The 16,308-nt window shown below is 43.5% G+C and overlaps 1 protein-coding gene across 1 annotated transcript in view; it reads right to left on the reverse strand.

The window, feature by feature from the left end:
• Positions 1 to 1,556: 1,556 nt before the first annotated feature.
• LOC146544354 (uncharacterized) overlaps positions 1,557 to 16,308 on the reverse strand; it is a 34,275-nt gene continuing 19,523 nt past the window's right edge. Inside the window, exons 8-12 of the mRNA XM_085225766.1 lie at positions 15,792 to 15,923; positions 10,588 to 10,657; positions 7,440 to 7,610; positions 5,308 to 5,434; positions 1,557 to 2,277 (exon numbers count right to left, since the gene is read on the reverse strand). Of these exons, the coding sequence (XP_085081892.1) occupies positions 7,511 to 7,610; positions 10,588 to 10,657; positions 15,792 to 15,923 (302 nt within the window). The 3' untranslated portion in view covers positions 1,557 to 2,277; positions 5,308 to 5,434; positions 7,440 to 7,510. The remainder of the gene's footprint in view (positions 2,278 to 5,307; positions 5,435 to 7,439; positions 7,611 to 10,587; positions 10,658 to 15,791; positions 15,924 to 16,308) is intronic.

Raw genomic sequence — 16,308 nt, forward strand, 5'->3', positions numbered from 1 at the left:
CAACAACCTCGCTGCTGGTAGACATGAAAGATGCCAAAGAACATTCTCCTTGGGTCAGCAGAATGTCTGTGAACAACCTTTTTGGAGGTGAGGAAGTATTTTCTACTGCATGGCAATGCTGATGTAAGCTGGAGCACAGTGTCAGTTCTGTGTGCCTTTACCAACACGTTATGCAGCCTCTACCAAAGTTTATACAGCATGTCCCAAACAACAAAGTAGGAAGAACTGTTTTTCAAGAAAGCACCCTCAGTTCCCAAGGGCTGGATTTACTTGCAAAATGATAAGTTGTACCATGAGATCAGTGGGATTTCTTCAGAGCCTCTCTCCCATGTGTGATGGCCTAATAAGATACTGATGGGACACCAGAGAGAAAGAATCATAGGATCATTAAGGTTGGAAAGAGCACTAAGATCATCTAGTCCAATGATCATCCCATCCCCCCTGTATCACTAAGCATGCCTTGGCAACATCTTCTCTTCTCTTAAATACCTCCAGAGACTGAGTCCACCACCTTCGTGGGCAGTCTGTTCCAATGCATCACCAGTCTTTCTGAGAAGAAATTTTTCCTAGTATCCAACCTGAACATCCCCCGGCACAACTTAGGAAGAATTAGGGAAACAGAGGAGTTCCTATTTCTTAGATGATGCAGCACCATTCCCTAGTGCATACTCTCCTCTTGTTTGCAAAAGAATATGAAGTATTAGTTGAAAATACTCATATTATTACTGTTGTTATTTAGTGACTTATATGAATTTGGTTTGTTTACTATTTCTGTTTACTATTTCTTTCTTATAAGAATGTCATCACTGAGGGATGTTGTTCTGGAAATACATTTATATCAAAAGGAAGCAAATATTTTCTGCCTTTCTTTTGCCTTATCTGGTTATTCCCTCACTGCTCAATCCTTTGGGAAGCAAACAGAGACATCAGAGATCAGCAGCAAGGCCAGCCGATGCTTTACTGCTCATCTGTGTTTGCTCACTGAGTCACAGCTTGGTCTGCCCTAAGTGCATTGGGGCCGTGAGACCTCTCCCTGCTCCTGCCTGGACCTGCCGCCTTGGAACATGCAGTACGTGAGCTCCTGAGCTGAAAACAAGGGTTTTGCCAGGTGCTGGTGACAGCAGTGCTGCTCAGGGTTTGCTGCCAGCCCTTTTTTCATTTCCTGGGGCACAGAAGATCATGTGCATATGCACTCCTAAATTCTCCCCTCCCAGTTCACAACCTCCGAGATGGCCTGAGCACCCTATACGCAATGGAGAGAGGCCAGCAGCTTCACAGAGTGATTCATCACATCAGGAGGAAGACATTAAGACAAAGAGAGGCTTGTGTTGGAGGGGGAACTCGAACAGTTGTTGATGCGGCAAAATCTGAAGGGGCTTGGCTGATAAAATAAAAACCCAATCAGGTTTAATGAGCACTAGTATATTTCCATTCTGTCAAAATATAGACACCTCTCCAGCTGCCCTAGCAGCTCAGGGGTCCCTCACACAGAGTATCTTTAGAAGAAAGCCTGCAAATAACTGAACAACAAGTATATTTTTTTCTTTATCCTTTGTTTTATTTTTGTTAGGTATTGTTTTAAAAATATTTTTAAATTAAAATACAGATGATTAACCTCAATATTTTTGGAGTACCTTTTACAATTTTATAAATGGTCCTAGACTCACCTGTCCAGACAATTACGAGAGTTTTCTTCTCTTTTCTTTCCATGTACTTGACATAGTATCAAAAGTTAAAATGCTGAGGAAGAGACAACATTATATCAAGACAGCATCAAAAATATTTCGAAAGAGGCTGTCTGGGTGCTCAAAGTGTTGCAGTGAGCTGGTTAATGGCAGTGAGGTGTCACTGAAGAAAATCACTGAAATCATAAGATCACGCCTCTATGGGGCAGCTTTGGGGCTGTGCAGACCTGGGAGCTGCCCCGTATCACACTGATGCTTCCTGGCAGTGACTGGAAGTCTCAAGAGCAACCACACACTTGAACCAGGGCAATAGCCCACAAGAGATCATCAGTCAGCATACTGGCAGGAAAACTACAATCATGAAAAAGAAAGGATAGGGGAAGAAAGCCCCGGGAGGAATAAGAGAGAGCATTTAGTATAAGGGAAAGGACATGCACTGCATAGACTTGAAGGCTGTCCTCCACAGAAGGGTCTCACATCTGCTTCTGGACTTCTCAAGCAGAGGCATCACAGCACACGATGCCCCAGATGGTTTCTTGTTTCCATGAGTTTCATCTCTTATCTTAAATTGCGGATGTGCTTTCACTGGGCTCTGTCAGTACAAGAAACCATGTTATTTGAGGCCACGGCAAAACAAGTGAGGACAGTCAGATTGAATTGGAAGTAAATGAACCTGTGCTTCCTCATTGCACTCTCTACAGTCATGAGCCTGCCTTTCCCATGAACATTTGAAACTTGGCAGCTCGATTTTGTTTTGCTTCTTATTGGGAGAGATGGCCCTGGCAGGGATCCTGAACCAGCACACCACATGCAGTGGAACATTCTCAGCATCTCGTTCCGAGCCTGGGGAAGCCAGGTTTCCACAAAAGAAATTGGGTTTGGAAATTCTTTACCCTCCAGTAGAGTGAATGCATGAGTATTTCTGTTTCTGACCTGATTTTCCATCAGTTCCAGGGGGTATTTCAACTCTTTATTTCTCTCAATTAGTGGAGGAGAGGCCGCCTTGCTTTGTTGTTTCTTTTCAAAAGTTTGCTGGCTAGGAGGTTCTGAATGTCCTGGGTGTTTCCACATCCTCTCCCCTGCCACCCTTTCAGGAAGTTTTTTGGTTAGAATTCTGATCTGTTTTGAATAGCTGGTTACTCCCAGCTGATTTTCTACCGCTTCCTCCAAAGGTCAGCCCACCAGAAGTGAGGAGGTTCATTCAGCTCCCAGATGCTATTCTAAGGAAAAAAGGAAGCTGGCCAGTCACAGACAGTGATGTTCACACATTGCATACACTCAATCATAGCCTTTCCCTGACTCACCAAATGACCTCACCTATCAAGATGTGTTCCGAAATAACTAGGAAGATGGCAGGCATGCAACTGAGATAAACTCCATGTGTCTGTTGGTGATATGTCACAATAGTTCAGCAAGCAAGCTGAGCTGAGGCATCTTCCTCATCCTCAGAGACAAATTTTCTGCCCTTCGTGTCCCTTTGTGCCTTCCAGGACATGCTAAAAGACTCAACAGGTTTTCTGGGCCCAGCCTACCTGGGTGCAAGATCCACCCAGGATGCTGGGAGGGGAGAAACCACTCTTTGTGGTTGCAGTGCCTCTTCCCAGAGTTAAGACTAAACTCACTGCTTCCTATACCAGACAAATTTTATGCTGGTAGCTCAATGCTTCCAAAAGACAGTGAGGAGTTTTAGGGAGTTTTGCTTCTTTTGCAGCCAGCAGCAGGCTTTCAAGCTCTCTCCATGCAGTAAAGCTGTAGTCACTCTTCTCAGACCTATTTCCCATGTGATGCAAGCTGAGTAATAACTGTGTAGCAGGGAGGGTTTTCTCAGCCATTCATCTGTTCTGAGAAGTATGACTACACCGTGTCAGCATGCATCACAAGCACATAATTCATCAGTTATCCCAGAAAGAAGGAATAAATTATTTCTTGAGCCACATCATCACTAATTGTAAAAAATATCCACCTTGGTGCATTTAATTCCAAATTAAATTGGTGATTTGCTCAGTCAGTCTATCCTGGCAATGCCATATTGTGTATCAGTGACGTGACATGTGGTATCAGTCTCTCCAGGTTCTTTTCTTTCTTTTTTCTTCCTTTAATGTATAACTTGCTCCTAGCAATTTGAAAATATCAGCTAGTGTGAGGGAACATGCTGTCAATCCAACAAAGAAATAAAAGCTGTTTTATCAGATCTGTGTTTTTCACAAAATTTACGGTTACAGGAAACTGTGTTTTACAATCATATCCTAAAGATCAAATTGTTCAGGTTATGAACAAATAAAAATGAAAACATGCTTGAAAAAAATAGTGATTTAGGATCTAGTGGTTTCCATCTTATGGTGAAATCCATACCTACAGATTAAAATATTAAGTGATAGTTGGCATTTTATCAATAAAAACTGATTTAACAGTTACCTATCACTCTTCCATTACAGGGCACACAAAAGAGGTGTAAAACATCTGACCTTTTATTCATGTTATTACAGTTCTGTTGGGACCATGAAGTCCCCCAGGGACCTCTGGCAGTCATCTGCTCCATCATCCTGCTCTCACAAAGGATCAGCTTGACTGCACTGTTCCTGGAGATCATCCTTACGGACCTCCAATGGCAGACTCCCTGTCCTCCCCAGGCAATCTCGATGTAATTGAGCACTTTCTCAACCAAAGCATTAGCTGCTTGCTTCTGCTAAAGGGCTCCACTGGCTGAGGCAGCCTAACCCACATCTCCTGCCAGGCAAGCATATTCCCCCATGGGTTATGTGGGTACCTCTTTAGCAGAACTCTCAGGAATTCTGTGAATAAGGAAACTCTGAGCAAGAGTCTGACTTAAAAACTGTCTATGAAGGAGGTAGCTATTCAGATGAAAACAGAGCTATCCTTCTCCTATTCGTGTGGCTTTTTGGTCGTGACCCCTGAAAATCAGTTTTCCTGTGTGCTTGGTGTTAGATGAATGCTAAAGTACTTTGCTGAATCAAGACCAAACGTTCATGTTTCTTTTCCTTAAGCAGCTGAAGCAATATTGGTTAAGGAATTTGGACAGCAAGGAAACCTTAAATGGGATAGCAATCAGTCATGGTAAGTTGATCCCTGTACTTGATTTCCTACATCAGTGTGGGGGTAAGCACACATACAGCATTACCTAATGTCATCTTCACACCAATACAAAAGGATGGGCCTTTCTCATCAGGCATTTTGCTACATCTTCCATTTCAGAGTCAGACCATATATATGAACCATCATTTTGCTACCACTGCCTACTATTTTGCAAGAAAGTCCATCACAAAAAAAAAAAAAAAAAAAAAAAAAAGTTTTTCTAAAAAAAGGTAGATTTCATCTATAACAATGTGAAGGAGCCTCTGAAAATCTCCTGAAACAGGAGCGCTCTACTTAGATTCTGAGAAAGGCAAGGAAGGAAAGATCATGGGATATTCAGCTACTTTGCAGTGCTAATAATGTGTTATCAGATATCCCACAATGATTTCAAGTTTTTGGCAAGCTTGTCATATAGTCTGAGTTAGTGTAAACTTGTCTGTTCTGGTTCTGTGACTATCTACAATACATCTTCACATAAGAGTAATAAATGGGAAGTGTATGGAATTTCAACAGTGACACTCAGTCTCACTTTTTGCAGGAGAAATTAGATCTCTTTCGGCTGTCTGGCTGAGCAGGAACCTGAAAGCAGCCGGGTCCTCTTACGTCTGCCTTCGTGTTTGCAAGCTCCAAAGCTCTGGCGCTTAGAAATTCGACATCTGCAAAGGCACATGCAATTATTTCCATAAAAGTTTCAGACCATGTGCTGATTTATGCAGTGTTCCACCCAGCTAAATTTGTCTCAATAATTAATGCATTTACACCAGCAAGCAGCTTTCCTCTTGAACCATCTTCTAAACTTGTCTCTAGCCTTTTCACAAATCCTTCAGTAACCAAACAGAAATAAGCTTCTGTGTTCAGAACCCACACTGTTCTGATCCAGGCCACAGTCTAATTAATGAACAGTATTTCATTGAATTACTTCTGTCTTTCAATACTGACTCAGGATGATGGCTGGGCAGGGGATGCCTTTAAACATTTAGCTTAGAATCATAGAATCATAGACTGGTTTGGGTTGGAAGGGACCTTTAACATCTTTTAGTTTCAACCCCCTGCTATAGGCAGGGACATCTCTACAAGTTTCCAATAAAGAGCAGAGTTTTAGAATAGTATTCAGATACTGTATAGTACTACAATACGGAAGAAAAACAAGGTCAAATTACTAGTTATGCCTAAGACAAAGCAGGATTATTATTTTTTTTTAATCCTATGGTATATGTGCACTATGTACCATTGTTTATGTGAGCCCCAGAAGCTGCCAGTTAGCACACAGCTGGTGAATTAGCCAGAAGAGAACTGCTCCTATAGAGCTGAATAAGAATAGCCACCACTATTATACATACACTGTGAAGGATATGACACAGGGATCCCTTCAGTTCAGCATAAGCATCAAAGAGGTGCCCCTACTTTCCACCATTCTCCTGCCTTCTAAGTCAAATACCAGCCCAAATCAGTCTATAACTGCAAAATGGTCCAGCAACAGCATCTTCCTGAAGCAGTCACCTTGCTAGCCTACATCCACCATTGTAAAAAGGGCCTCTATTCTGCAAGTGTTACCTGCTCAGGCAATGCAAATAAATATTCTCGACAGAATCATAGATGGAATGGCTTAGGCTGGAAGGGACCTTAAAGATCATTGAGCTGCAACTCCCTGCTGTGGGCAGAGCTGCCACACGGCTGTGAGGTGAACACTCACATTCAGTGTGCATCAGGTCTCCTCTCTTCCCATGAAACTTTCTCCCACCTGTGATGAAATGAGATTTCAGCTGCCAACTCTGAAACTCCAGCCTGGCTCAAAGTCAGACCATGCTCTTTTTGGCACTGTACATCGTGGCATCCTGTCCTGACCCAGGTGGGATGGATAATCTGCAGTGAAATGCTGTTTCTGCCTTTATTCATATATTGTAGAAGTAAAGCTTCTGAATGTAGTGCTTAATAATTGCATGAAGGCTGGCAGAGAATTTCATTCCCATCTTTCATTGCTCTGTCACTTCTGCAGCCCTCAAAGATTAAAGCAAAGAAAGGTTTTGTCTCTGAAGAAGCTGGAAATGGCTGATCACCCACGGTGAACAAATCTGGGGGGGGGTGGAAACGGGCTATCACTATTCTCAACACAGAGGATTCAAAGCCGAAAACTGGCTGCATGTGTGTGAGAGGAGAGAATGCTCAGTGTGTGGGTGCCAGGAAATGTGGTATCTTACTTCCAAAGCAAAATCAGCTTATGTTCAAAGCATAACATGACTGCATGCCTCAGTGAGGGCTAGCTCCTCTGCCTGCCGTGGAGAAATTACCATGACTGTAAAGCTGACATGATGGCTTGTGCAGCAAAATGCTGCTCTTTAGCAGTGAGTGAAGCTAGTCAGAATCTGTTGGCTCAGGAACAAGCAGCAGCTCTTCGTCCCAAGCTGCAGAGCAGTGGACTTGTGCTGAGAGATACGAGCTACCTTCACTAGACATCACTGCCTCCTCCCTGCACTCAGCTATCTTGCCTAGCTTGCAGACCTAAGCCACCTGAAAAGAAACCACTCTATTGTTTCTGTAGGGTTTGTTAGGTGGCATGAAATCATGCTGAAGCGGAGATGAGTGTAAGGGTATGGAGTAGGAGTAGACCTTCAGCAGTTGTGCAGATTTAGACCAGATTCAACCAGCCAGGAGAGATCTCACCTGTGCTGGATCTTGTTGCAGTGTCCGCCAGGCACAGGAGCCTGGGAGCCCACAAGTATGTATTTCCCACTTCACTCTTCACCAGTTTTCCAGTGTTCAGACTTAGGAGGATTCCTGCTCAAAGATTCCAGTTCAACTCTGTTCATCAAGCACACCTCGAGCCACAAGGTACTGGAAGTAAAAAAAATGAAAAGGATTAGGGCTTAAATCCCAGCAGCCAGATAATGCGAGAGGTAAGGTCTCCACTGTAAAGTTAGCTTAGCTGTTCTGTCAATAGAAAATATTTTCCACACTTGCTGTTTCCACTAAATCTTTGTAGCAGCTCTACAAAGCAGTACTGTACAAAGAGTACAGTATGGCTCCATCAAATACACTTCCATAAGGGCAGCACAGGTGATGCTTTCCATCACTCCTTCCTTCCCTTTTTCACTCTGAGTTCAAGCACACGGTCTCGTGTTGCAGTCACAAGGGCTCTCACTTTGTCACAAGAAGGCTATTCCTGCAGTGGGCAGGAGAAAGCCAGATGAAGCAGGTCCCAAGATAACTTACACTAGTTGGGTTCACTCTAGGCTTGTGCTGTGTAGACTCATTCATCAACCAGATCCAATAGTTTCCTTTGGAGATCTGAGATGCACACAGGCAAAGTTTGGAGCACTTGTCAAATTAAAGGGTTGGATGTACCCAGGTGGAACAGCTTGCCTCCTGTAAGGATGCAGCCTACAGTGCCTCATCAGGATCTTTCAGATCTGCCCAGTGATTACACCCTCCTTTTCAGGAAGCGAATTTATCAGGTGTGATATGAAACCTCAACGCAAGGCATTCTGTATCTTTGCTCCCATCTAGTAGTTAAGACCCTGGACTCTTCACACCACATTGACCACACATAACGAATCTTTTTAAGGGATGTTTTAATATCTGTTCCACAAGTCTGGATAGGCATACTCTCCGACACCTTGTTAAAGCCAATAAACACATGCCTACAACAAGAACTGCTGTGGCAGCACTTGGCTTTTTGACCAGGGTATCAATTCTGCCCTTGCACACGAGAAAAAGGGTATTTATTTTGATGTGTTTCCTTCTGCTGGGCTCCGCAGGTCGTGCTGTTCCCAGTCATGCTCTGTGGAGTCCAGAGGATGTCAGCTTCAGCACTAATATTGAGGGAGGTGAACCTTGTCGAGATCAGCCAAGGATTTCATCAGTACAAGGTCAATGCTGACACCTCTCTTTCTGTGAGAAATGGCTGCAAAGTGGCTGCTGGATGAGAGCAGCACCAGAGTGCTTTCTGGAAGGTGCCATTTTAGGCTTGAGCATAGTGCCTGCCAGTGAGATTTGTTTCAGATATGATTCAATGGCAAGCAGGCCATGCAAAATCATCATCACAAAGTGGCATCAGAGGACAGAGTCAGGCCTTCAAATAGATGTTCATGGCTTTTAAAAGGTTGTGAAGTATTAGAATCAGAACATCCTTCCTAAGAAAAATAATAGGACAAGAAATAGAAGATAATGAAGGCAACATTAGGAAAATGGAGCAGCATGAAAGGCTCTAAAAGCATTACATGTTGCAGATGGGTCTATCAGGGGGGTCCTCTCCTGAGTCTAAAAGGCCAAACTTCAGAAGAACATGCTCAATGGAACAAACCTTGACAAGGATGAATAGGGCAAGGAATTCACAAAGAAGTGATTTCCAGGAGGTGGAGTTATCCTGACTTCTATCCATCTCTTTTCAGTAGAAGTTAACGTACAGGTAATTGCTTAGCTTAAACGCTCTGAATCTGCAGAACTGGTTGCCACTGAACAGCACTGGAGGTCACATCTTAATCTCTCCAATGTGTCTAAAATAGAGAGCTTCCATGTATATTTTTCCTCAAATCAGTCAGCAATACAGATTTGATCTAAGCTGCTGTTTGTAGCAATTTGTCGGGTTTTCTATTTATATAATATTGAAAAAAGCACTACCAAAACATTTAAAAATAGGTTGAAACAAGTCATTTTAGTAATGCTTGGAGAAAAGAAACATTTCTTCCTTTCCTATGCTAGGTTTTTTCACTGCACCAAAAGTAATGAATATTTTGGAAATGTCAATCCTGGAGGATTATAAAATAAGGATAATATTTAGCTAGTGGTGACCCCATAACAGTTCCTAACTAAGGAGAGGATAAAATCTTTGTCACATGTGCATTAATAAAAATAACTCCATGACATATGTACCACTGTTAGCAGATTTCCTTTCCTGGGCATTTCCTTTTCACAATCCCTTAGAAGTCGTTCCATGATGTTCGCTGGTGCTCATGGGTCACACAGGAGAAACCCATTTATCTCAGATGTGTTCCCACTCTCTCTCTTTTAGCTCTGTGATGCCTGGGTTTGTTAGCATCACAGAATTTTCTGAATTTCCTTGAGTTTCACAAGCTGGGTCTTCTCTAAGCAGCTCCTAGAGCAGATGAGTGTTTGAGGCACCTGTGCGGAAACACGCCGTGTATGCAAGGCTGTGAGCAGTCAGAGCAGCAAGGACTGACAGCACATCCTGCCTCTCAGGAGTGAGTGACTTGCAGGCATTCATGACATTGCATCTGATGACAGTCTGTCTGACTTATCCTTATGTCACACCATCTAAACTCCACTTAAGTTTCTGTTTATAGAAAAAACTTTAAAGTTGTCCACTGCTGATTTGAAGCCTTTAGTTGTGGCCAGCTATTACAAAACTCGAGGCACAGAGGCAAATCTGAAGCGTGAAGCTGTCTTCAGCTCTCACTTGAAAGATCACGTCATAATAAAGGCAGCACTAAAAGAGCTGAAGAGCTAGGACAAGTGCCTTTGGGCCACACAAAACTGATGCAGAAATCAAAGACTCACACTGTAATTTTCCTCTGTGTGAAGATTTACTGTGAGATAGAGAACAAGCATAGGAATCACAAATCCAAATGGTCTATGCAAAATGTATGATCAATCAAAAAAGGAGGGAAGGAAGCGAGATCTGCATGGGGTGATGGAAGGCTCACAACAGAAATTGCTGTTATTTCCACTGTGATACTCCAAAGGTAGCTATAAAAACCACTTACTTCTCTTAAAGTAAGATGCAATTTGTATCTGGCATGGTTGTTGTATCAGCCTAAGGTATCTGCAAACTACTGACAAGAGGACTCCGTACCTGTTACAGTGATTCACTGAGGCACTGCGATTGCCATCCTTTATCAGAGTCTCATGCATCTGTATTTCTCCTTTAAAATAGAGTTATTAGAGCTATTAAACCAAAGGCACTACATTCTGCACAAAGTTAGAGATCTTATGCTGTAATACACCCAAGCCATCCCATGATAGATAGGTAGATATATGGCTAGATAGACAGACAGGTGTCTCAAGACAATGGGTGAATGAATAATTAAGCAAGCAATGAACAGGAGAAAAGCCTGGATACGTTACCCAGTGTATATCTATACATGCTCATTCAGAGCGTTCTAAAATCAGATGCAGTTTAATATCAATTGCATCAAATTCCATCATACGCGTTCTCTCAAAACTGCATTAAATATGGCAGATTGGGTTGTAAAGATAGCAAAACACCATTTTCAGCCCTTGCAAAGATAGCAAACCACCATTTTCAGCTCTTTTTTGCAACTTCTTATGTTACTGAAATGTTTCACTTATGTGGAAAATCAGATGGGTTTGGAAATTTGCCCAAAACAGCCACCAGCTCAGTATATCTCAAATACTTGGAATCCTCTAAATATAGGCCTTTTATTCTACTAGAAGCAAGCACTGAGGACCTTATTCTGCTTCCTGGAGCAGTGGTTTCATTTTCCCTTCCGAGCCCCACAGTTCAAACTGAGAGGGAGAACAAAGGATCTGCTGTTCTCCCTATTCAAATGAATTTATTTAATAAACAACTCAATAATTTCTTCTTTGTTACAGGGATTTTTTTTTTTCAGGATCTTTATTTTGGAAATACAGTTTCTGTAGAGGAATTGCCAGGGGCCCATCTAGTCCGGTATCCTGTCTCTGACAGTAGCTAATGCCATGGAGAGTTATGGAATAACCTACTTGTAAGGGAGGTTTCTTAGCCCTGAGGAGTTTGAGGTTGTCTGTGCCTGGAAGCCTGTGCATTTATAATACTTATTTTTATCCATACATACATAACCACAGATGCTCTCACTACCCCTCTCCAGCTCTAATCCTTCCTGCTAGATGCCCTGGCTCAGTGATGCCTAATGGCAGCTGCTTCCCACAGGTTCCCTGCACACTGCATCAACGAGGGATAGATGTGCCTTTCAGTGTTACTGGAAGTCCCTATCTGATGAGGAGGGGGTGGTGCAAAGCTTGATTTGCATTCCCTGCACTGTTTGATAGAGGGTGGGTGTGCTTTTCAGAATTTTTTGCTCTTTTTTTTCAACTTTTATCTCATCGGCTTCCACTTCTCCCTTCACACATTTCTAATTCGTTGCTGTCTCTTTTCAGAGAGCTGTCTTGATGTTTCTGCTATCCTATCTCTAGCTCTTCTTTTTCTCCAGCATCTTTTTAGAAACGTAGGACTGGAAGGACTCAGGAGACTGTTGAAAATCTGTCAAGCTCCTTCTTAAAACTATTCCGAGATTCTTGACCTCTCATTAGAATCATTAAGTTGGAAAAGATCTCTAAGATCATCAAGTCTAACCATCAACACAACCCCACCATGTCCACTGACCACGTCCCCCAGTGCTACATCTCCATGGTTCTTGAACACTTCCAGAGACAGTGACTCCACCACCTCCCTGGGCAGCTGTGCCACTGCATCACCACTCTTTCTGAGAAGTTGTTAATATTCAACCTGATTCATTTCCGTAGAAGCTCACAGCTCTGATGGCTGTAAACGCCCACATGCTGATGCAGAGACCATTCACTTGGCCCAGCTCACAGCTTTTTGTCCTTGTCACTTGAGTTTTCTTACCCACCATTTCCATCTATGGCTGTTGTAGAGGGCACCCAACATCCCTCACATTGTCTACTTGGGGAGGGACTTTTTATAAAGGCATCTACATCAGGATGAGGGGCTTTAAACTGAAAGAAGGCAGGTTTAGATTAGATATTAAGAAGAAATTCTTTACTGTGAGGGTGGTGAGACACTGGAACAGGTTGCCCAGAGAGGGTGTGGATGTCTCCTCCCTGGAAGCATTCAAGGCCTGGTTGGATGGGGCTGTGAGCAACGTGGTCTAGAGGGAGGTGTCCCTGCCAATAGCAGGGGGTTGGAACTAGGTAATCTTAATGGTCCTTTCCAACCCAAACCACTCTGTGATTTTATGATTCTACTTGAGCTGAAGGAGATGCTTTTCTCCTCTCTTCCCGAAAGACACCTTCCTTCATCCCCTTGTTCAGATAGAAATGTCACTAGCAATGATTTGTGAAATAATGAAACATTCTGGAGGTTATACACCAAGTTCTTCCTATCCCAATCTTTATGCATCCCTGAGTTTCATCCACTCTCCCATTTCTTAGATGAACACCTCAGGAAGGCTCTACAGTTCCAGCCTTGCTGATGTTCCTTCTGAACTCTGGGCAGCAGCATCCAGAAAGCTTGAACACTTCAATGAACCAGCAGGAGAAGGAGACCAAAGGCCAACCATTATAAAATGCCTTGATTAGCAAATGTGTGCAGCCAGAAACAGGTATATGATGCCTGCAGGATGGAGGTAGTCTCACAAATGGAGATGGACCAGAAGGCAGCAAGGAATGATGGCAGTATGAAAGGAGGGGTTTGATGAACAGAGAGGTAAATTTTACACAGACAAAAGAAAGCACTGAGTTTACTTATCCGTGCCACTGGGAGAAGGAAAAATATCAAAGAACATTAGGACAGACTGAGTGAAGCAAATAATTAGGCAAGTTAAATATTTGTCATCTTTGCACTCAGATATGCTGAAACTATTAGTCATAGAGGGACCTGCTAAAAGCCACCCTGCTCAAGGAATGCAGTTAGCTCCTCTCTGCATGCAGCCAAAAAGCAAAAAAAACAAAAAAACCAGACTGAAGCAGCCCCACCTGGACACCCCAAGCAGATGTGCATCTAACCAGGGTTAAAATCCCAAGGCCGAGGAGTCCTCCCTCTCCCCAGACAATCCATTCCAGCATGCAGTACTGCACTTTCAGAAGGTTTTTCCTAACAATTACCCTATTTCTTTCCTTTCTGTAATTTCAGGATAGTACTTCTTTTCCTATCCTCTATCCATGGGGAATGCCATGCCCTTTCTATCTTTGCATCCACCTTTTACATATTTCCAGCCAATTATTACATCTGTGCTTTCATCACCCTCCCTGCCCAAGGCTCCTGGAAAGACCCTGTTAGCACGGAAGCCAACAGTCTCACAGCTCTTACAGTGTCATCCTATAAAAAAACACCCTTCCATGCAAGGCCAGGTTTCTATTCCCAGTTCATGGCCTAAATCCTAACGAGGCTACGTGACTTTTCCAAGGTCAGACGAAAATCCTCGGGGAGAAGCAAGCTGCTTCTCCTGCTTTCCCTCCAAGCCCACCTGCAGGGCTCTCCCCTCCCCTGGAAGCAGGGTGAGAGCCGAGTGCTGCAGGCTGTGTTTCTCCAAATGACTCACTTTCTCACTGTTTTACATGGAGAAAAAGGTGACTCAGAAACTGCTCCGCAATAAATAAATCACGGATTGTTCACCGGAGCGAGCTGCAAAAGGACAGCACGGCTCCTCAGCGTTGCACAAGCAGCCTTCACAGCACCTCCCGACCGCACCAGGCCTGGAGTCTCTCCAACATCTGCCAGACCGTTTAGGATAATCTCCTTGCTTTATCTCATGATTGGAGTTGTGAGATTGTCTGGGGGCCCTGTCCGAGAGGCAAGCCCCCCACTTGCACACACATGCTCACAGGCGGCCTCTCCTCACTCCCTTGAGGGGCAGCAGGTCGGAGAGGTGTGATTTTGCAGACAGGGAACGAGGCCCAGAGAGATTTGGTGACTGGCCAAAAATCACACAGGAAAGCCATGTCAGCTCCAGGAATTAAGCCCCACTCTGCTGAGCCCCAGCCCGACAGTGTGCTTGAGCCCAGCTCCTGACTGTGACCGCAGCACTGCTTCGTGCTAAGCGTGCACAGCTCAAAAGCTGTCTGCGGATCCTTACCAGAAAGGGGCTCGAGACAAAATATTTGGAACCACTCTCTTGGTTATCTGAATGTGGGCTTTTGGTTTTTAACCCTTCCAGAGACAAAGAGAGGAGCTTTGAAAAGCTATTTTCAAAAAGCAGAGCTTTCCCACTGAAGCTCAGGGTGCTAAAAAGCAGGATGGCTGGAGAAGACTCAGGGAAACCCCACCGTGGCCTTTCAGTATTTAAAGGGAGATTATAAACAGAGGAAAATCAACTTTTTACATGGGTAGATGGTGATAGGACATGGGAAAATGGCTTTAAACTAAAAGAGGGAAGATACAGATAAGATGTGAGGGGAAAACCTTCACTGGTGGTGAAGCCCTGGCACTGCTGCCCAGAGCTGTGGGTGCCCCATCCTTGTAGGTGTCCAAGGCCATGATGCATACCTGAGCTAGAAAATTAGAAAACCAGCACTGTGGGATACTCTCAGAATATAATAAATGCAGTCACAGACTGCACAGGTCTCAAAAAAATATTCAAAAGATGAAAATCTAAAGTTGTCTGATTTTCACGCTGACCAATTCCACTCATTTACTTCCCACTCCCAATCTGTGGGAAATCCTGAAATATGACTTTGTTGCATTTCATAATAATACGTATTCTTCCTTACATAATCTCATCTGCATTTCTAGCTAGCTTTGCCCATCAGCCCATTAGTACTGTATTGATGAGCAAAGCTTATTTAAAAAGTGTTAGTACCATACTACATGATTTTGTATCCTAAAGGAGAAGCTGGAAGGAAAAGCACAAAGCTGGAAGGCACAAAGCTTCATCTGCAGTGACCAGGAAAGCAGATCTCAATTTCCTAGGGGAGTTTTTGGAGCATTTTATGTAATTCCAAATCGTACTCTTCTTTTGTACCTTATTTATGAGTTCACAGATTGGTAAACAACCACTGTATGTTTGGAATAGAATATGGATGTGATTTCTCCAGTGATAGGTTTCATAGTCAATATATTCAGTTAAAGAACTGACAGCTGCAGTTTAGAGCAGGAAAGATTTGATTTAACGAGAGCTGTACCCAGCAATTGGCAGTTTGGTTAATGCAGGGAAGAATTTGGTTTGTGACTATCCTTTCCCTTCATAAGAGGCGAATAAGCTTCAGCTTGTGTTTCAGCACCCTGAATCAGTTCCTCTCTATGCTCCATTTCAGCCTACAAGATATGCATTTCCCAATTAGTAAACATCTCATGCTTGACTTTTTTGGCATTTCAAATACCTGCAGCATTGCTGAATGCAGAGCAGCTTCCCAGCACCTTGCAAGTGAGTAGCAGAGTGACCAAAGCTCCCAGAGCAAATGCTTCATTACCCACGCAGGAGCAATGGATGCTCAGGGCAGATTTTCTTCCTTCTGAAGGGAAAAAAAGAAAAGGAGAAAAGGGAAAGGAAAGGAAAGGAAAGAAGGGAAGGGAAGGGAAGGGAAGGGAAGGGAAGGGAAGGGAAGGAAGGAAGGGAAGGGAAGGGAAGGGAAGGGAAGGGAAGGGAAGGGAAGGGAAGGGAAGGGAAGGGAAGGGAAGGGAAGGGAAGGGAAGGGAAGGGAAGGGAAGAGGGAAGGGAAGGGAAGGGAAGGGAAGGGAAGGGAAGGGAAGAAAAGTCAGAATTCATGAGAAGGCAGAAGTACATTAAGTTTGCTCTCAAGTCACACTAAACCATACCTGTAAAATATGTGGGGCTGCAGAGAAGATTGCCTCTATGTGTATGGGGTTGATCCAGCTCGCTCATTTTGGCAGGCTTTG

The sequence above is a fragment of the Meleagris gallopavo genome, chromosome 5, assembly GCF_905368555.1.
Source record: "Meleagris gallopavo chromosome 5, MGAL_WU_HG_1.1, whole genome shotgun sequence".
Classification (NCBI taxonomy): Eukaryota; Metazoa; Chordata; class Aves; order Galliformes; family Phasianidae; genus Meleagris; species Meleagris gallopavo.